This window comes from Nannospalax galili, unplaced genomic scaffold, assembly GCF_000622305.1.
Source record: "Nannospalax galili isolate Female #2095 unplaced genomic scaffold, S.galili_v1.0 scaffold999, whole genome shotgun sequence".
NCBI classification, from domain to species: domain Eukaryota; kingdom Metazoa; phylum Chordata; class Mammalia; order Rodentia; family Spalacidae; genus Nannospalax; species Nannospalax galili.
In genome coordinates, this window is record NW_008344824.1 from 90,482 (window position 1) to 111,969 (window position 21,488).

At 38.1% G+C, this 21,488-nt stretch overlaps 1 protein-coding gene and 2 pseudogenes across 1 annotated transcript; 2 read left to right on the forward strand and 1 right to left on the reverse strand.

Annotated features, from left to right (window-relative positions):
• Positions 1-679: 679 nt before the first annotated feature.
• LOC103740498 lies at positions 680-1,733 on the reverse strand (annotated as a pseudogene).
• Positions 1,734-12,492: 10,759 nt separating this feature from the next.
• LOC103740524 (olfactory receptor 4F15) lies at positions 12,493-13,478 on the forward strand. Its single transcript, XM_008841169.1, has one exon. The coding sequence runs from the start codon at positions 12,513-12,515 to the stop codon at positions 13,476-13,478; it is 966 nt and encodes a 321-aa protein (XP_008839391.1). The 5' UTR covers positions 12,493-12,512.
• A 7,240-nt stretch (positions 13,479-20,718) lies between these two features.
• Positions 20,719-21,488, forward strand: part of LOC103740525 — a 2,257-nt pseudogene continuing 1,487 nt past the window's right edge.

Below are 21,488 nucleotides of genomic sequence, written 5' to 3' on the forward strand. Positions count from 1 at the left end.
CACCTATATATATAAATTTTTTGTTTTATATTTAAATATAAAAATACTACTATGCTTTGTGTTATAAATGGAGGACCAAGAAATAAGAACTTTTTCTTCTTTTAAGATAGGTGAAGTGTTGAGCTTGTGATCCTGGAGGGAATGTGGCCCCAAGCAAAGAAACATGGCACAAGAGACTAACTTCCAACCCCTTTCCTCCCATCCTTAACTTCCATCTGGAATAAAGCTGGTTTGTCTTTCAGAAATAACAGCTTTCCACCAATAGGGGAAATGCCAACCTAAACGGGCAGGCCTGCCCTGTCAGCTACCCTGAAGAAGAAAAAGTCCTCCCCCTCCTTCAAAAACACACCTGCTTTGTAAGGACAGCTATGCCTACTGGACATGCACACCTGATAAGATGGAAGCAGTGGTTACTTTTCCCTATGCCCACCCCACCCCACTACACATTAGAAAGCTTCAGTGACAGGGGAAAAAATGGGACTGGGTTTGTAGTGATTAAGAACTTGACCCCGTTATCCTGACCAATGAAAGCAAGATTAACTAACTAAGAGAAATAAAAAGGCCTTGCTATCCATCCTTTAGGTTATAATGGGGATGATTAGGACAACTGGGAGAGGGAAGAGTGGCGTGGGATGAAGAGCTAAGAAGGGCTGGATGGATTGCTGGAAGTCTAGTCTATTTAGTTTTTGTACTGTAAGGGCTCATCTCCAGTCTCACTGAGAAGACCTGTGCAAGGGATGGCAATTGACAGAAGGGCGGCGGTCTTCAAAGTAACCCTTCTCTTGGTTGACAAATGCGGATGCTAGCACCACGGTTGGCAACGCCAGCAGAAAAGTCATTGATATTGGAGGTTTCATGGAATCCAGTCTGACGTCGGGCATTGTCCAGGCCCCTCTTGGGATCGTAAGCACGAATGTGGTACTGGTGCCGCTTGCTTAGTTCCTCAACTGCCTCCTCGATGTACTTCAGACCATTCTCCGGCATGGCCTCAGTGCTAAAGTTGGTATGGCAGACTGCACCATTCCAGTTCCCAGGAATGGGCTTAGAATCAAAGGTTGCTATCACTTCAAAGTCTTCACATACATGATGCAAGATGAAACGGGCTACCCAGAGATGATCGCCCATGCTTGGAATTCCCACTGGGCGTGCATGACCTCAGCATTTGTCCTGGTAATTTTGACACCAGCCTACAAGCAAGCCTGGTAGTGAGCCTGCACAATATGCCTACCATAGGCTTTGTCAGCCCCAACACCGCAGTAATATGGACCTTGAGACCCAGGGAAGCCATTGGAGGACCAACCAAAAGGGTGCCTGTCTGTTCCCATGAGAGTATACTCTTGTTCCATTCCGAACCAGGGGTGCTGGTTGCGCACCATGTCCATTATCCTTTACAGGTGTGCCATAAATTGGTCTCTGCAGGCTTCCGGTTAGACTTGAAAACTTCACAGAACACCAGATTGTTGGGGTCTTTGAAAAGGGGGTCCCGAAACACGGATGAGATTCATGTCGCTGTTAGAGCCTTCAGTCTGCAAAGTACTACAGCCATCAAGATTACACTCAGGTATTTCTTCCACACACTTGGGCTCACAGTCCGGAGTGCGGGTCTTGCAGTGCAGTCCTTCCCCAGTACCATCAATGCAGACATACATGGCTTGGACTTTCTCACCCTGAGGCAGGGACATATACATTTTCTTGGTGCCTTTGTTCAAGTGGGAACTTGTTGAGGTGGCCATGGTGGAAGATGTTCTGGGTGGGGGACAGGTGGCTAGATGGCCCTAGAGGGAGGGAGGTGGAGAGCAGAGAGGAGGTCAGTGTGCAGTCAGGCACTGTGCTCTTCTCCCGTTCTCGGCTGTCTATTCCCCTCTTTCATACATCTAATCTTTGCGTATTTTTTCATTGTTGAGCCATATTTTTTCTTTGCCTTAGTTTCTTTTTGGACCCTATATTTCTTCCTCCCCTGCTTCCTTACACTTTCAGTAGTATTAGGACTTTACCTTATTGGGTGTTTCAAAATATTAGTGTTATTTTTTAGCTTTCTCTTTTATTTTTATTTTTTAATTACCATATAAAATATGAGATGTCATTATGGCATTTCAAACTGTGTTTTAGTATATTCTCTTCCCCCTTCACCTCCCCAACTCCCCACTCTCTGTTGTAACCTTCCACGCACAATTTCTCTTCAACTTTTACATCATTTTTTTTTTTTTTAGCCTTGCCTTCCTTTCCTCGGCACCTCTTTTTACTCTCTTGGCTTCCTTTCCACACTTAGACACATTTATAGACATGTGTTTACATTTACATATACACATATATACATTATAAGCTCAAATACACATATGAGGGAGAGCATCCAGCTTTTATCTGAGTTTGGGACACCTTGCTTAATATAATCCTTTCCAGTTCCATTCATTTATCTGCAAATTTTATAATTTCACTTTATAATTTCTTTACTGCTGCATAGAATTCCACTATATACATATACCTTATCATTATCCATTCATCTGTTGATGGGCATCTAGGCTGGTTCCATCTTCTTACTATTGTGAATAGTGCAACGATAAATATGGATGTGGAAGTATCACTGCAATAAAGTACAGATACCTTTGGGTATCTGCCCAGGAGTGTTATATGTGGGGCTTGAATGAGAAGGTTCCTCATAGGCTCCAAGTAATTGTACATTTTGTTTTGAGAGGTTTTTAAGAAGCATGGATTTGCTGGAGGAAGTGTGTCACTGGGGACTGGCTTTGAGAATTCTTAAGCCTTGCTGAATTTACAGTTGCTCTCTGTTTCCTGTGCCTGCTTGAAGACATGAGCCTCTGCTTTCTGCTCCTGCTCCATCCACTTCCTGCCATTATGCCTTCCCACCATGACAGACGGTAATTCCCCTGCAACCATAAGCTCAAATAAATTTTTCTTCCTGTAAGTTCCCCAAGTCATAGTGCTTTATCACAACAGAAAAGTAGCTAATACCATAGAACTGAGTGATGTGGTGCTTCTATTTTTAATTTCTGAGAAACCTCCAAATTGATTTCCATAATGTCTGCACTAGTTTATTCTTTCACATCCTCATCAGCGTTTGTTGTCAGATTTCTGGGTGGCAGAGATTCTGTCTTGGATAAGGGGCTATCCCAAAGCATTTTTCTCCCTTTCATGTATTTATCTACTATTATTTTTGAACTTTTTAATTACTGTCAAGTCTTTTTATTTTTCTTTCTTTTTTTCTAATCTCTTACTCTCCCAATAACTTTCTTCTTCACCACTCTTCTTTTTCTTTATTTAACTTTCTTCTCCTGTACTTCTCCCCTCTTTCTGTCTCTTTCATCTCATTAATTTCCTGTTCCGTAATTGCCCTAAATAATTTTTAACCTCACAACATACTCTGCAATCATTTTGCCATTTTCTTTTTCATAGTGATAAGTTAGTAAGCTTCAATTGATTTTAAGTGTGATTCTATATCCTGTAGGAGTTGATGTTGCTGCTGTTATAGAAGTCTGTTTTTGCCTCTCTTAGTGGTAATGAGGATTGAGCTTTAAAGAGTATGTTGTTCAGGCCAGCTTGATGGCAGGGGAGATAAAAGTGCTTGCTGCACAAGTCTGACAAACCTGAATTCATCTTGAGAACCCACACAAAGATGGAAAGAAAGAACCAACTCCCCAAATTTGTCTTCTGACCTCCACATGCACACACCATGAACACACAAAATAATAAGCATTTTTTAAAGAATAAACTGCTAAAAAGAAATATCTCTGACTCAAAAATGAGATTTATAAACCAAAAGATGCACAGATCACAACACAGAAAAAGAATGAGCATGAATAGACAAGGTAATATGACTGTTCCAAAAATCATAACTCCTCACCAAGAACCTCAAATATATGCAAATATATATATAATTCTATATGAAAATTTCAAAATGTTTCTAATAAAAATGAGCAATGGCCTGAAAGAGGATACAAACAAACTGATGCACTGAATCCAGGACCTGAAGAGAAGAGCCAGCACTGAAGAGAAAAAGTCTGCAAAATCAATCAGAAAATCAATAATATGGATAAAATGTCAGCAACATGGAAAAATTTAGCAAGGAAACTGAGATTTTTGAGGGATTAAAAAAGTAGAAATATTCTAAATTAAAAATTCAATTAATCAAATAAAAAACACAGTGGAAAAGCATTACCAGTAGACTTTACCACACATAAGAAAGAATATCAGGGATGGAGAAAAAGCTGATGAAATACTACATTCAAACATCTATAAAGAAAAATAAATAAGCAATTGACCACAATCTGCAAAAGCACTGGGATACAATCATGAAGAGCATAATCCATAAAGCCATGGATGATGGCACATACTTTCAATCCCAACACCTGGGAGGCAAAGGCAGGCAGACCTGTGTGTTCAAGGCCAGTCTTGGTCTACACAGCTAGGGCTACATACTAAGACCCTGCCTCAAACAAAATTAAAAACTCAAACAAAATTAAAACTAAGAGTCCATGGAATAGGAGAGCTGAGATAAACACTAGAAGCATAAAGAACATTTTCAGTGAATCATAACAAAATTTCCTGAAATAGACATCCAAACACAAGAAGCATAACCATACATGACCAGAGAAGATCTTGTTCTTTACATATTATAATCAAAATAAGAGACACTAAAAGTTGTAAAGGGGTGGGGGTGCTGAAGTGATGGCTCAATAGTTAAGAGCACCTATTGCTCTGGCAGAGGGGTGGAAAGATTCTAAGAGCCAGGGGTGATCTCAAGAAAACAGTTTTCCAGATAGTTGGTCAGTTATTCCTATGAACTCAAAGCAGTGGTGACAGCCTGCACAAAACCCACGCAAGTTTAGCCAGACAAAATCCCAGCATAAACATGGGGCTGTGGGTAAGAAATTCCAACCCAAACTGAGGAACTATTGGCAACTGATGGCTGCTGGGAGGAGGAGAGTCAGTTTCTTTTAAGAGTATGAGTCTTGTAGGTTAACCAGGTTCCGATGGCTGGGCCAACACCAAATGACATTTGGGACCACAAATTTCATTCTATAGGCATATATGTATTATATATACATAAAATTGTGTGGGAGTAGTAAGGAGGGGGATCTAAGTATGTTCAAATATATACATGAAATTCACAAAAATTCAATTTAAAAAATCTTTTCACTTTAAAAAAAACTTCTGCACAGGAAAAGAAATTATCAGAAGACATAAGTGACTACCTACAGAATGCGGATAACTTTTTTTCAACTACATCAAATAGATTAATATCTAGAATGCACAAAGAATTGAAAAGCTTATATACCCAAAGTAAAATCATCCAATCAATAAATGTGTTCATCACACATTAGCTACTTTTCTGTTGCTGTATTAAAACGCCATGACCAAGGCAACTTATGGAGGGAATTTTTCTATTTATAGAAACATTTTTTACACCTCTTTGAGCTTAAGGTAATAGGCTGTGAGTAATCACAAAGGAAGGATGGAATGAAATTCACAACAGAACGATGTTTAACTAAATAACCATCAGCAGCAAGGAAGACTTGGGTAATGATTTGCTTTTTTGCACACATTAATTAAGATTTGACCTGTAGACAGGAAGAAATGGATAATAGAGAGGGGTGATGTTCACAATAGAAAAATAAGTATGAATTATTATGGTTGTAGATAACAAAAGGTAATCTTCATTTTAACTGAGATTTGGAAGTGACTTAGATGTCCAAGATTCATTTGAGATGCATTGCAGTCTGGTTCACACCCTGGCTCAGTTTGGGACAGAACTGGGATGCAGACCAGTAACTGTATTCAAGACTCTTCAGGAAAAATTATTACCACTGAAAATGAATACAAATAAGCTTATCTTCTTCCTAACAATTTTTTTGGCTGCTTTTATGCAGAAAAGAGCTAATATATAAAGAGGAGAAAAATCGTTAGATGTTAATGACAAGTACAGTTTTAAAAAATAAAACTCCAGTTTTTCATTATTTCAGAAATGTACAAAAATTCCAGTTTTGCAAAAGCAAGATAGCAATACAAATACAGTGATTGAAAATCTTCTTGAAAGAAAACTGTCTAGAGACCTAACTCAGTCCAAGCTAAAAACACATATGATCATCTAAAATTATGTGATGGAAAAGAAAAAGTAGGAAACTAAGTATGTGATGTTTAACTGACAACTGATCAGTCTTCTAGACCACATTTTTTAAGCATTTACCATGTTTTTTTTTCTTATGTCAACTCAAGGAGAGGTTCCATGGTGAACTGGAACAATTAGACAGCAGTAGCAGCAGAGATAAAGGAACAGAAGATGGATCCATGAGGAAAAGCTACAGGACTTGAGAAGATTAAATGAAAGAGCTGCACATTCATACATGGGTGTCAGATCATCCGCTAAATCATAGGAAACCTACCAGTGGCCAGGTGGATATGATCAAAATACATTATGTACATGTATATATACAAAGAATACATTATATACAAAGAATACATTTTAAAATTATTCTTAAAACCTTATTTGTTTTTACCGAATTCAAGGACATTAAACATTTATCTGAAAGACTCACCGAAAAGTCTCTCACGTCCACAGCAGGTAAATTAACTGAATAAGAGAATGAAAGATTTTCTTTGTGCAAAGAAAACCTCTGGAATATTATGTTAGTAAAAGTAAGGAAACATGGGATATAAACTAGTTTCCAAACCTTTAAATTGAGGTAAATTTGGTATGTCCTGCATAGAAAATAAAAGAAACAGGTTCAAAATGTCTTTTGGTACCTCCAGCTCAGTAATGTCTTTAATTGATAGTAAATGTCACTTTTTTCAAGTTTTCTGAATGCCAAATTATCATTAATCTGTTCTGAAGTATTGCCCAATTCCATACAAATGAAAACAGAATTAGAGATCTCAAAGCAGAATGTCCCTGGCTGGCAATGGCCAGGAAGATGACACACTCCTTCAAGTTGTAGAATGCCTAAAAGTGATTGAGCACTCAGAGCCAAGTGGCTCCCTCTCAAAGAGACTAACTCCCAAGGATGGACACTTGCTACTCAGGAAATCTAAAGACTTGAAGGCAAGAACTGAGTAAGTTTCTAGACATGCTGATATCATTCACTATTCATGTTATTTTCTCTCCTTTGCTTTTTGTTGTTGGTGGTGGTTTTTTTTTTTTTTATGGAGAAGAGTGAGTTTAATTCTTTAGCAGTACTTTTCTATACTCTCAAACTCTCAGAACTAGCTTGGTGTTTGTGCCAGAATAGATGAAAAAATTAGTTTCACAAAGAACAGAGTACATTCTACAGGTTTGCCTTTAATTAGTAGGCTACAAAGAGTATATTAGTTTCTTACACAATCTACAGATTTTAACAATTTCCAGGATGGCTAGTCAGCCAGTGATTACATTTAATATTAAACAATCATCCTATGTTTTGCAGTACCATGACTTAGACTTATGTTTTTCTCTGATCTATGACTAAGGCGGCATTCCGCTGAGTCCAACATTCTTTATTTTTTTAACTTTTACAAAAACTTATTGAGAATTTCACACATGCTTATAAGATGTTTTGATCAAATCCATGCCCACTCCCTCCCCTCCAACATTCCCCCCTCTATAGAGATAACCCTAAAATCTTTTAAGGATTAGATACAAGCTCCCAAATACTTTTGATATTTTGACATTTTTGGCCTTTGGAACAGAGTGTGTTGCTAACAGGCCCAAGGACATTTTGACTTTTAGCCAAGAAACTGGCTACTTTTCTTTGGGGTCTTTTTACCCTAACTGCCTAGCCAATTCTTACCTCCTATTCTTATCACACCATCCTCTGAAGGGGTTACCCCAATTGCCAATAGGGAATAGGGATGCAGACTGCTCTGGCTTCTTCCATGCTAAACAGGGATGCAGGGTGAGGCAATTGGGAGTAACCCTTCAGTGAGTCTATCTAAAAGACTCCCAAATTGCATAACTCGTGTCTCTAAGGGGAAAAGAAAGTCCTTAAATCATGAATAGGATATGTGAATTTTTTAAATGATTACAAAATGGGCAAAAGTTCTATTCAGCCCTATTTCTCCTAGTTCTAGCTGTCATTCTTGGGGACTGTTTCTCTCCTACCCAGACTTTCTTCTCTTAGCCCCTCTCCTATAGCAACAGAGCCAAGCTAATCCTCCTTTGGTAATGACTCATGTTTAAAAGGAATCATGCTTTTCATCAGCAAAACTCTCCTGCCTGGCATGCATAATATTTCAGGAAAACCATCTGGAAACTTGTCTATAATTAGCTTGATGGAGTACCCTTCCTTCAGTAGTATGTACAAGACGAAGTACTGCAGCATGTGAGCCTAAAAGAACACAGCTCTCCTGGTGAATGCCAATAGGAAATAATCTGGGGCACTGGAGCCTTTAAGATTGCACATGTGAACTCGTACTCCACTGTCTCTTCCTCTTTGTCATAATCTTCTATCTCACTGAGCAACTTGTCTCCCGCTGCATTCAGTGACTCAATTTCCCTTTCTCTTTCTTTTTCTCATCTTCTCATCCATTTCTTTTCCCACTTAAAAAATAAAAACATTTATCTTAAAATGTCCACCATGCCCTCTGCCTAGGCTCTATCTTTGCATAAACTTTAATACAAAGCCTTATACTTTTTTTCCCTGAATGAATGACCCTGTAAATCTTTTTCTAATGTTGCTCTTTTCCTTGAGATTTGTGAATAGTCAAGCTTACCATCATCTCTCTGGCCATTGTGATTTATCCTTCCTTTGAGACAGTCTCCCTATACAGTTCCAAGTACTGTAACTCACTATATAACTTAGGTGGGCCTCGAACTAATGGCAATCCTCCTGCCTCTACTTCCCAAGTGCTAAGATTAAAGATGTACATCACATACCCAGCTTTTCTTTTCTATGCAAACTTTAGTTTGTAGGAAGTATCACATATGTTCCCACTTCATAATACCTTCTCATTGTTCCTACTTCACACAAATCTAAATTTTTAGATAGAAACAGAGTCTTCTCTTAGTAATCAGAAGGAATTCATTTGGGGGTCTTAATTTTCCCATTTTTAGAGAAGTTTTGACTAGGTTATAGTTTATCATATAAAAGTTTGAATACAGATCATAGAACAGTTTTATATAACTCTTAAAATTGCTCTCATGACCATTATTATGTGCTTTCAATTTCTTCTGTCATTAGATTATTCCACATGATTGATAACTAAGTTTATCACCTTCATATTATCTCTAATATTTAGCATATTGTAGAGACTTTGAAGATACATAAATGTTTGTCATTGAATGAATAAATAAGCAAAGAAATCTTCCCAGCATTGCTTTGTGATTGATTTTAATAATTAACAAGGAGTTATGGAGCATAACACTTGTCTCAAGTTATATAAATATAAGCATGAAGATAAATTTATATTTATTAAATAAATCCATTGAAAAGTGAATCGTGTAATAGAAACTATTCACATAAAAATTCAGATAAAAAAGTCAGACTACTTTGAAGAGACTTCCTGAAGTAAACAGAGTATTTAAGACTTCTGAGGTTCTTAATGAGTTGTAGAATTTCTTCCAGTGTCTTAACCCCTTCTGGAGAAGGAAGATCCAACACCAAACTGTATTTTATATTCTGAAAATGGAGTCCACAAAAGCAAGAATTTTTGTCAATACTATATCCCAAACTTCTGGACTGGTATCTGACATTCTGGGCATTCAAAATATTTACTGAATTAATAAGAGCAATTCAGAGGACAACTTGGGGTCATTTGCATACCTTCCATAACATATTGGTTGACTGTTACTGATGCATCATTGATGGCATTAATTACCTAAGCTCCACCCTACATGTTACTGGTGTCAGAGACTGCCTATGTATACTCACAGGGCAAAAGTAATATCTCTTTTGTATCCTGACAGGCTATCTGAAATCTATAGTGTCAGATTCATCATAAGATTTTCATTTTCCCATTTAAATACTGTGATATACATGTCCTTCAAAAATGTTCAAGACCTAAACCCCAGATCTGTGAATATTATCCTATGGCAAAATCTGCTTTGTGGATACAATTGATTCAAGAATTTTAAGATTTAAGATTTATCATTGAACTGCCCAATGTAATTACAATGATCAATATAAGAAAAAACAGGAGAGTCAGAGTGAGAGAGGAGGTGAGATGACAGGAATAGGTGCTGGAGCTGTGCCTTCAAATATGCAGAAAAGGCCCCAGAATCAATAAATACAGGCGGTCCTTTAAAAAACTGGAAATTACGCCGGGCGTGGTGGCACACGCCTTTAATCCCAACACTCGGGAGGCAGAGGCAGGCGGAGCTCTGTGAGTTCGAAGCCAGCCTGGTCTACATAGCGAGTTCCAGGTCAGCTGGGGCTACAGGGAGACCCTGTCTCAAACAGAAAAAAAAAAAAAACTGGAAATGACAAGGAAACAGATTCTTTTCTAGAAACTTCGAAAAGAATAAGTTCTCCGGACACTTTAATGTTAGCTGCAAAGAATATCACCTTTCTGGTAGAGTTATAGCAGTGCATGGATATGTGGGGGTGAGAGGGTAATGGGTGGAGTAAGGGTTTGGACAGGGCGGATGTTTTAAGCCAATAACTTTGTGACAATTTGTTACAAGTGCAATCGGAAACTAATACAAAAGCTATTTCTAGAACTGGTAAAATGGCCATTTTCCAATTTTCCATTTCAAATGTATTTTGAAAAAAATATTTTTTATGTCATAATATTTCTTATCTTTGGAGTCAAGTGGTTGTGCAGACTTATAGTAGAAGATGTTTTTATCTCATCTGATCACACTTCATACCAGAAGCAGACTTTATAGAAAGTGAATATTAGTTATAAGTTAAAATGGTTGTTTCTATTTGGAAACATATTAGATGCCTTTATTGACTTTGTAATGAATGATTAAGATCTCATAATTATTTTTTTTTATTTGAACCTAGGTCTTCTGCAAGAACAACCAGTGTTCTTAGATCTCATAATTATTTTTATTACAGAATTTCCTTACACAACTATTTCTTTGGGTAGTTAAACAAGTACAGGAATAACCTTGGGATTTAATGATAACCCTAGTTGTCATACGATTTACCTATTTACATACTATTGATTTGAGCCTGAGTTATGATGTACTCCAACTCCAATGTCAGTCCCATGAATTCATTCCTTCATTTGGCAAGCACTTATTATCTTACTGTGTGAGTCACTGCTGGTGATTGTGACATTGGTGGGAAATATACATATAGACCAGATAAGAGTCCTATATTTTCTTTCTTCATATTTTTATTGAATTTTATGCATTTCATACAATATTTTTGCTTATATTTAGAACCCCTCCCCTATCTGCATCCCTCTTACAGCCCCCTCCTCCACTGGGTTTCATGTACTCTATCATATATACTAAAGCCTATACATTTCCCCAAATGTCCTTCCATGTACCTTCATCCACTGGAGCCTGGTGATCCTATCTAACATGTTTAAAGGAAACCAGCTCTCCCTCTCACAGTAGTTACCAGTTATCAATATTTCCTCAGCTAAAGTTGGGGCTTCCTACCCACTTCTGAAAATTCTGTTTCCTTGTGGACATCCATCATTTTGGTTCTTACAGTATTTTTACCCCTCTTCTGCAATGGTATTATATGGTGTCCTACATTTTATTTGTATTTTGTTTTGCAGTCCTGAGGGTCAAAACCTATGCCTCACACATGCAAGGTAAGTACTCTGTTACTGAGCAACACCTCCAGCAAGCAGTGACCTTCCAGTGCAAGAGACAGATTTATATAATAAATTTATATAAATAAAATATAAATTTATGTAAATATAATGATTTATATAATCGTGAATGGCAAAGCAAAATAAATGCTAACAAATCACTGAGTGTATGGAGACACCAGCAGAATGAGAAGATCTTAAATAAGGGAGCCTTTACCTGGAGTTTAAGAACTGGACTTTGTTCACTGTACAATAAAATGAGAGAAATTTTGAAAGTGAAGAAAGAAGGGAAATGTTTAAAGTTTGAGTAACATAAATTGTCAAATAGGGACTTTGAAAGTCATATATTGTGTGTAATTGTTATGTTTTTCATTTGATTGGCTGAAATCATATTCATTCATAAGAAATCATAGTCAAAAGATTTAAAGATGGCTTTTGTGTCATCCAGGTAGAACATCCTGGGAAGGAGGAAATACAAAATATTCATTTAATATTTTTATTAAATTTGTTTTGTAACCAACCATCTAATATTAAACAACAGTGGAGAAGGACTAGATCTAGTGATGGAATTAATTTAGTAGAGGAGGAGGAGGAGGAGTAGTAGTTGTCGTTGTTGTTTTAAAACCTATGATGCAAATGAAATCTGCTGAGTCATATAAGTAGGTGCCCGTGTACATGTGATGAATATAATTTTGTTGTCTATAATTTTGATATAATAATTACTTTCATGGTCACACAAATTCCTGCCTAAGCAATTTGTTCTCTCTTTCTACCTTTAGAAAATATGAACGCTGGTTTTGGTGTCTGAAGCAATGGATGGAATGAATCGCTCTATAGTATCTGAGTTTGTATTCCTGGGACTCACTAATTCATGGGCGACTCAGTTTCTACTCTTTTTCTTCACCGTGTTGTTCTACCTTGCAAGCATGATGGGCAACCTTGTCATTGGGTTCACTGTAACCTTGGATGCTCATCTGCACTCTCCCATGTATTTCCTCCTGGCTAATCTCTCAGTCACCGATATGGCATTCTGCTCAATTACAGCTCCCAAGATGATTTATGATATTTTCAAGAAACACAAAACCATTTCCTTCTGGGGATGTATTACACAAATCTTCTTTAGCCATGCTGTTGGGGGCACTGAGATGGTGCTGCTCATAGCCATGGCCTTTGACAGATATGTGGCCATATGTAAGCCTCTCCACTACTTGACCATTATGAGCCCACGAGTATGTCTATTTTTTTTAGTCAGTTCCTGGATCATTGGCCTTATCCACTCACTGGTGCAATTAGTGTTTGTGGTAGATTTGCCTTTCTGTGGCCCTAATACACTTGACAGTTTTTACTGTGACCTTCCCCGACTCCTCAGACTTGCCTGCATGAACACTCAAGAGCTTGAGTTCATGGTCACTGTCAACAGTGGACTCATTTCTGTGGGCTCCTTTGTCTTGCTGGTCATTTCCTATATTTTCATTCTGTTCACTGTTTGGAAACACTCTTCTGGGGGTTCATCTAAGGCCCTGTCCACGCTCTCAGCACATGTCACTGTGGTCATCTTGTTCTTTGGGCCACTGATGTTTTTCTACACATGGCCTTCCCCAGCATCACACCTGGATAAGTATCTTGCTATTTTTGATGCATTTATCACTCCCTTTTTGAATCCAGTCATCTATACATTCAGGAACAAAGACATGAAAGTGGCAATGAGGAGACTGTATAGTCGTCTTAAGCACTATAGAAAACAGCTTGGCTGTGAAGATGGAACTAGAGATGCTTGATTGTGGTCACTGTAGAAAAGGCACCTGAAATTTCAGAGAGGTACCAAAGACTTATGTATGTTACATGCCCAGAAATCTACTATCTGTTAAATTATGGCATCTTTTTCACCATTAGACTAGAAATGGTGTTAATGTTTCATACTCTGTACATTGAAGTATTAAAGATCAACTCATGTGTCTTTTGTAATTTGCTATTGTGAAAGTTCATGCTCTAGGAAAATGTCATATTATGGAGCAAAGAATAAAAACTTATCAATTTCGGTAGTGGGCAGATTATTCCATTAAGAGATAAATTATGCAACCATGCCATCTTTACCCCATTCACTAGCTAAATTGATTTTAATTTTTTGTTTCTGTTACTTTCCAATGCTCTAGTCCCTATACGTTTTGCCTCCTTATCAGGCTTCAGAATATTAGAATTTAATGTTAGAGTGAATTAGCAACACCATTCATTCTAATCTCCTCATTATACATGTTAAAATAAAGAATAAATTTTAAAAGAGAGATGAATGGACCTTGCCCCAGAGAAAAGTATTGTGAAGTCATCAGGGAGAGCCATGCACAAGAACCATGATGCTAGTTGCTGTCAGTACCTTTTGTTTTCCAATCAGTTGTATATTTTAATTTATGTTCATGTTTCACTCCTTAGCTTTTCCTCTGGGCCTAATTTTGAGTAAGAGAGTTTTGCAGCTCCTCTGTATTCTTTCCTCCCTGTAAAGTCATTTGCATTTGGCATGTCATAGTCATTTCCATCTCCTTCCCTAACTTCTACCAACACCATACTTTTCCTTGCTCTGGCCCTACAAAAGGCAACTCTTAAACCATTGCTTGAATTATGAAAAAAGTAAACCTCAGCCAGGTGTGGTGGTGCACTCTTTTAATCCCAGCACTCAGGAGACAGAGGCAGGTGGATCTCTGTGAGTTTGAGGCCAGTCTAGTCTACAAGGTGAGTTCCAGGCCAGCTACAGGGAGACCTCATTTTTAAACAATATTCTTTGTCTACAGTAGTGATCTCAAAGGCTCTTAAACAAAATCTACTACATAAAACTAAAATCCTCTGTACAGTTAAATAGATAATGCTTCCTTTTTGCCCCTTAAATTACCAACATTTAATCTGTCTTAAAGTGTTCATGATGGGCTGGAGAGATGGTTCAGTGGTTAAGAGCATTGACTGCTCTTGCAGAGGACCCGGGTTCGATTCCCAGAACCCACATGGTGGCTATGAACCATCCTTAATTCCAGTTCCAGGGGAATCCAAAGCTCTCTTCTGACCTCCGAGACATTGCACGACATGGGTGCACTCACACACATGCAAGCAATACACTCATACACATAAAATAAAAATAGTAAAACATTTTTTTAAAATGTTCATGTTATAAATTTCTGAAATTTGCTTTGCTAACTGTTCAATTTGTCAATTGTTTTTTCTACGCCATTCTCTTTTTTGGAGGGTTAGGGGCTTGAGACAGGGTCTCCTTGTAGCACCAGCTTGCCTAGAACTCACCATGTAGATCAGACTGGCCTTGATCTCACAGAGATCCACCTGCTTCTGCCTCCAGAGTGCTGGGATTAAAAGTATGAGCCACCACAGCCAGCCTACACCATATTCTTTGGATGGCCATGATTTAGTAAGTTTTAGCATCTGAAAAGGTCAGCTTCTTATATTTTTCTTAATCACTTTAATGCATATTTTGTTGACATTAATCATGCATATTAATGGCACATGCTGTTAGTCCCATACTTGTGTACAGCATGGATTGATTGTACATTCTTTTTCAGGAAGACAGGATTGGTCAAATGCATATTCTGTGTAAACCACATAAAATCATTAGGACTCTGAAAAATTAATAGAAAATAAGATACTAGTCAAATGTATGTGAAAGTACTTTTTGTTTAACACTGGTACAGCTTGTTATCTAACATGGTTGCTAAAGATTAGGAAGGACCCTGCCGATTGGTATCCCCTTCATAGAATAATGGAATTACAATTACTTCTAATCATTTGTGTCTACAGGCAGAGACAGACAAATTACCTGGACGCTCACAGTCTGCAGTGTGGCAGAAACAACCTTCTCAACCAGGTGGAAGGAAAGAACCAGAAATTGTCCTCTGACTTACATATGCATGCCATGGCATATGGGGACACACACACACACACACACACACACACACACACACACACACTACAAAATGACTTTCAAAAACAAAAAAAAAAAAGGACTACCATACCATCAGTTATACCTCTCCTGGGTACATACCTGAAGGAATCTTCTTCAGCCTACCACAAAGATACCTGCACATTCATTTTTGTGGCACTATTCATAATACCTAAAATATGAGAGCAATCTAGTTACCCATCAAGAAATGGATAGTGAACATAATTTAATATGTTCATAAATTTATGTAATATAAATTTAATGGGATATTATTCAGCCACAAAGAACAATGTAATCCTGTCGTTAGCTACAAAACAGATGGAACTGAAGGACTTCATGTTAGGCAAATAAGCTAGATACAAGAAAGACAAGCTCCTCATGTTCTTTCTCTTATGTGCAAAGTCAAAAAAATAACAACGTTGACCTGAAAGTCAAAGAGTGATTATTAAAGATGTGGGAATGAGGAAACTGAATTTTCCAGGGCTCATCAAATATTTTGTAACTATATCTTAAACCCCAACTATCTTTTCTTAAATAGGATCTCATGTAGCCTTGAACTCACTATGTAGTTGAGAATGACTCTGAACTCCTGATCCTCTTTCCTCTACCTCCCAGTTACTGGGATTACAGGTATGCAGCAACATGCCCAGCAATTCCAACCACCCTGATGAACAATAGGTTTAGCTATGGCAGAAGTGTGTATTCTTACTGATGAAAATACAATAGAATTGGGGCTACACCAGGAAGTATTTTCACCTAATGGAAAAACTGAGATCAGGCTATTGCTTTGAACTTTTAGTATCTTCTTATTTAATGCTAAAAATAAGCTCCTGCCACAAAGAGTTCAAACACTAAAAATTACCCGTTTCATCAACAGTTATTCTAATCATCCATTAAGTGACTCAAGTGTGCTTGTAGAAAATGGTGTAATTGGCTGGGCATGGTGGCACATGCCTTTAATCCCAGCACTTGGGAAACAGAAGCAGATCTCTGTGATATCTAGCCCACTCTAGTCTATTCAACTAGTTCCAGGTCAGCTGAAGCTACCTGTCTCAAAATAGAAGAAGAAGAAGAAGAAGAAGAAGAAGAAGAAGAAGAAGAAGAAGAAGAAGAAGAAGAAGAAGAAGAAGAAGAAGAAGAAGAAGAGGAGGAGGAGAAGGAGGAGGAGGAGGAGGAGGAGGAAGAGGAGGAAGAAGAAGAAAATGATGTGATTGGTATAAGATGAGCAACAGAGAAGCATTTAAAAGCTAAATTACAAATTCCATTAGAAGTTCATCCACAAGAAATTAATTATAAAACACAAGGTACAGTCTAATAGTATTTGGAGTAAACATGAAATTGATCACATATAACTGTTATTTTGTAAATTATATTAGTTAATTCTTTTAAATAGTATTTTCCAGTTAGCAAAGTCTGTTTTCAGAATTATAGTGGAAGAGAGGAGCCTTATAAAATGGGAATCGAGTCCTACTTTACAGGGACTAAGAAATCCCTTGTGAAAATCAACATTTGGTCAGGAGGATTCTTTGTTGAAGGGCATCCATCCTGTCCACTGAAGGATGTTTAGTAGCATCTCTATTCTCTGCACACTGAATGCCATTTAACATACCTTCTGCTATGACAACCAAAATTAAATGAAGTATTACCAAATGTTCCCTAGAGGGCAGTCACCGCCAGCAGAGAAGCTTTGCTCCACAGTGGGGGCTTCTTTTAGCGGCCCAAGTGGAAGAGAATAAAAATGAGAAAAGCTAATGTTCACGTTGAATACATTCAGGTTAGGGAATAGATGTATGTCATATTTAAAAGTATACCTATATTATTGTACTTTTTACAATTTGTCATGTTTCTTAAATTTGAAAGATTAGGATACCTCCATGCTTAAATTCTGGATAATAATGAATAAAATAAAATTTTCTTATAAAACTAAAATATAAATAAGTTAATTTTTTCTTGTAAAAATTTCCCATAGATCAGAGTATGTCACTTGCCCCACATGTAGGAGGCTCTGGCTTTGATCCCCAGCACCACAAAAGAAAAAAAATTTTTAAAGACCTTCGGCATGAGGTCTTGAAATATGCACATTCCTCTTTACCATCAGTCTTTGGTAAAAAACAGTATTATGACATGATCAATTTTTCCTCACATTTTCCTAATACTCTTTAGTATAATTATATCATTTGTAATCACAAAGTTCTGTTGAAAAGAAAAACCCAATAGGCATGATGGCACATATCTGTAATCCAAGAATTTGGGAGGCTGAGGCAGGAGGATTTCTGTGAGTTTAGGGCCAGCCTGGACTACAGCAAGTATGAGGTCAACCAGGCCTACATAGAAAAACCTTATCTCAAAAAGGGAACCCTCAGGGACTGGAGAGATGATTCAGCAGTTAAGAGCACAAGTTGCTCTTGCAGAGGAACAAGGTGACATTGTGACAAGAACCACAAAATGACTAGCAACCATATGTGACTCCAGTTCCAGGTGATCTGATGCCCTCTTCTGGCCCCTGAAGACATTGCACAACAGGGGTGCACTTACAAGCAGGCAAAACACGGAATTTTTTAGTATGCTTTTTTCTCTCTCTCTTTTTTTCCCCATGAATTATGGCTGCCTTCAGTTTATGAGATATTGCAGGGGAGAAGTTTACAGATTCTTTGGTCACATTATTCATACTTGACAACACCCATCAGAGCACATTATATATCAATTTAAGCTCAGGCTAAAGGAATAGTTTTCACAAACTCTTTATCCAGTTTTCTGCATTCCCACTGCCCGCTTAGAAGAGCACCCTTTCAGTTCCACCTCCATGATAGCACAGAATCCCACCACAAGCATTAAAGCCAGTTTCTCTTTGTCCTCCAGAGCCACATGCAGTGATCAAAATAGATTTGGGGCACTATTACATGATAAAACCAAAGTGTCAATTATTGAAGGTCTTCAATGATGCCAGAGGTGGCAGGTTTCGGTGCTAAAGAGTTCACTAGTTGTCTAGGGAAGTGGCTCAGTCAATAAAGTGCTTGCCACACAAGTATGAAAACCTAAATGCAGGTACTCAGCACTCATGTGAAAGCCAGGTTCAGTGACACATGTGTGTAATCCCAGCATTCCGGAGGCAGAGACAGAAGCATTCCTGGAACTCACTGACCAGTCAGCCTAGCATAATTAGTGAGCTCCAGATACAGTAAGAGGGAGACTGAGAAAGATACCTGATGTCAACCTCTGGTCTCCACATGAAAGGTGACACATACAGGCATGCACACATGAACACAGACACCCAAGTACACCATACACACAAAAGAGTTCACTTGTTTACCAAAATGAAATATCAATAAATCCAAGTTAATTCAAACACCACTGTCTCATCAATCCTGTAGAATAAATGTGGAGAAGAGAAAGAATCTGAACAGTAGGTGGTTACTGAGAGCAGTTACATGTTCACATCTGCATTACAGAAACCTGTCGCCTAGCTTTACAGAAAATCTCAAGACTGAGTGACGGATGAGGAAGTGAGGCATGAGACAGCCCAGACTAAGGAAATGACACTGAAAAGGGAGAGAAGGGAAATATATACAAAATGTAAAATAATGCAGAGGGGTCCATCTGAAGGGAGCAGAATCTAGATATTCCCTAGGACTCTAGCTTGAAAAGACTGAGAGCATTACAAACTGGATGTACACAGAGGAGCAATACTTCTAAGGGACCCAATTTAATTAACATTAAATTAACATTAACATTAACAAAGAATTTCATTTTTAAATAGGCTATCTGGAGGGCAAAAGAAAGTTAGGACTGATGTTAAAAATTTGGAAGGAAATTACAGAGACATGGAATACCGTAGGAAATGGTTTACTACCAAACAGCAAGAACTATCCAAACGTCTCTCTGAAGGTTTGAAGGGGCATAGTAACATGGCTGAGGCTCACTAGTAAGTTTATGCAAAGGGTTATATAAAGATTTGGTCTTTACCTCCTAGTAGTTTTTATTAACAGTTTACTGATGCCAATTCAGAGAATGTGCTGGGTCATTAGTGAACTCAGATGGCAGGACACTTTCCATACAGCTGTGTACCTCACACCTGACTAACAGTGTGTTCACATGACATCTACTCTTACTCATTTGGGAACTAAGAGGACTGTGATATGCTCTCTTTGAATAAGGTTGTTTATACAAATAGCATATTTATTTTTACAATAACTATGTATAATATATTTAATAACATAGAAAGTTTATTGTATTTTTGAGAAAGGCTCTCACTATGTAGTCCAGACTCTGGAACTCTATACATAGCCAGGTTGACCTCAATTTCACTAGCCTCCCTATGTCTGCCTCCCAAATGGAGTGTTAAGAGGTGTATGCCAAAACAGTTGTCCTCTTTTTCTCCATTATATCATCATACCTCTTTATGTACACAAAGCAATATAACACATTTTCTTCTATAATTTCCATTCTTTGCTTTTCTTTTAGTTATAGAGATAATTCATATTTAATAGAAGTTCTTTGTATTCTATTCACTTATTCATAAAAACACTGTCTCCTTAGTTCCATTTACTCTATATCATTTAAGAATCACATCAGGTTGGGGATTTAGCTCACTGGTAGAGCATTTGCCTAGCAAGCGCAAGACTCTGGGTTCAGGTCTTCATCACTAAAAAACAAAAAATCACATTACTTTCTTTGTGATATAAAAATAATTACAGTTTATGTGTCCCTGACGGATCTTGTGGTTTTACTTTTCCTCTGCATGCCATGCCGGCAACAACATGCTTCTGATTCACCTCTCCATTTAGCTGTAAAAATACATTCATCGGGGCTGGAGAGATGGCTTAGTGGTTTAAGAACACTGACTGTTCTTGCAGAAAACCCGGGTTCAAATCCCAGCACCCATATGGCAGCGAACAACTGTCCATAACTTCGGTTCCAGGGGATCGGACAGCCTCTTCTGTCCTCCATGGGCATTGCACAACACAGGTGCACTTACCTGCATGCAGAAAATACACGTATACACATAAAATAAAAATAATAAATATTTTTAAAATACATTCATCAGAACTGCATCTTCCTGAACAAGACTGTCAGTAGAGACCAGTATGCTTCACTTCACCCAGAGATTTTCTGGAGCGTCTTCAAAGATACTGAAGAACTCTCTTACCATGAGAGTCAGAGTCTGCAGAATAGACATGCTTTCTCCAAAGAGTTCTCTTCAGCAGAACTTTTCCCCTTTGTATCCAAGGACTTGGCTTTTCCCATCTTTCAGGTGTGTATGAGAAAGATGCAAGGCTATCATGCATCACCATGCAACTTTAAGAAACAGCAAAAGATAGTAGTCCATTCTGCCAGGCCACAAAGTACCATCACTCACCTACGTGAGAGTCCCAAGCCCATGTGACCCCTGAGGAACAGATCCTCAAACAATCTTAAGAGTAAAAATAAATTGATTTATCTGAGCCAACTGCATGGCCTTAAACACCCAAAAGGAAAGTATAACCAAGATTAAAGGGGCCAATATAATTTTTTAAGAGTCCATATGTATAGCTAAAGACTACATAACAAGCGATAATGCCAGATAGCAGATACCTTCTTTTGATTGTTGGCCAGGGTGGCCAAAGGGACTCCCAGATAGTAACCCAGCATAGAACTGGGAAAATAAACAGCAAACCCCAATCTTATCTAAAGGAATATTGACAACTGATTGCTGCTAGATGAGGAACAGCTGACCTTCCTAAAACAAAGACTTCTAGATAGGCTGACTAGATTCACCAGATGGACAAATAGTGGGGAACAGCTGGGGGTGCCGACAACACAGCACACAGCAGCAGGGATAACAGAGTATAAGGGCTCTAGTGGGGGGAGGGAGGCT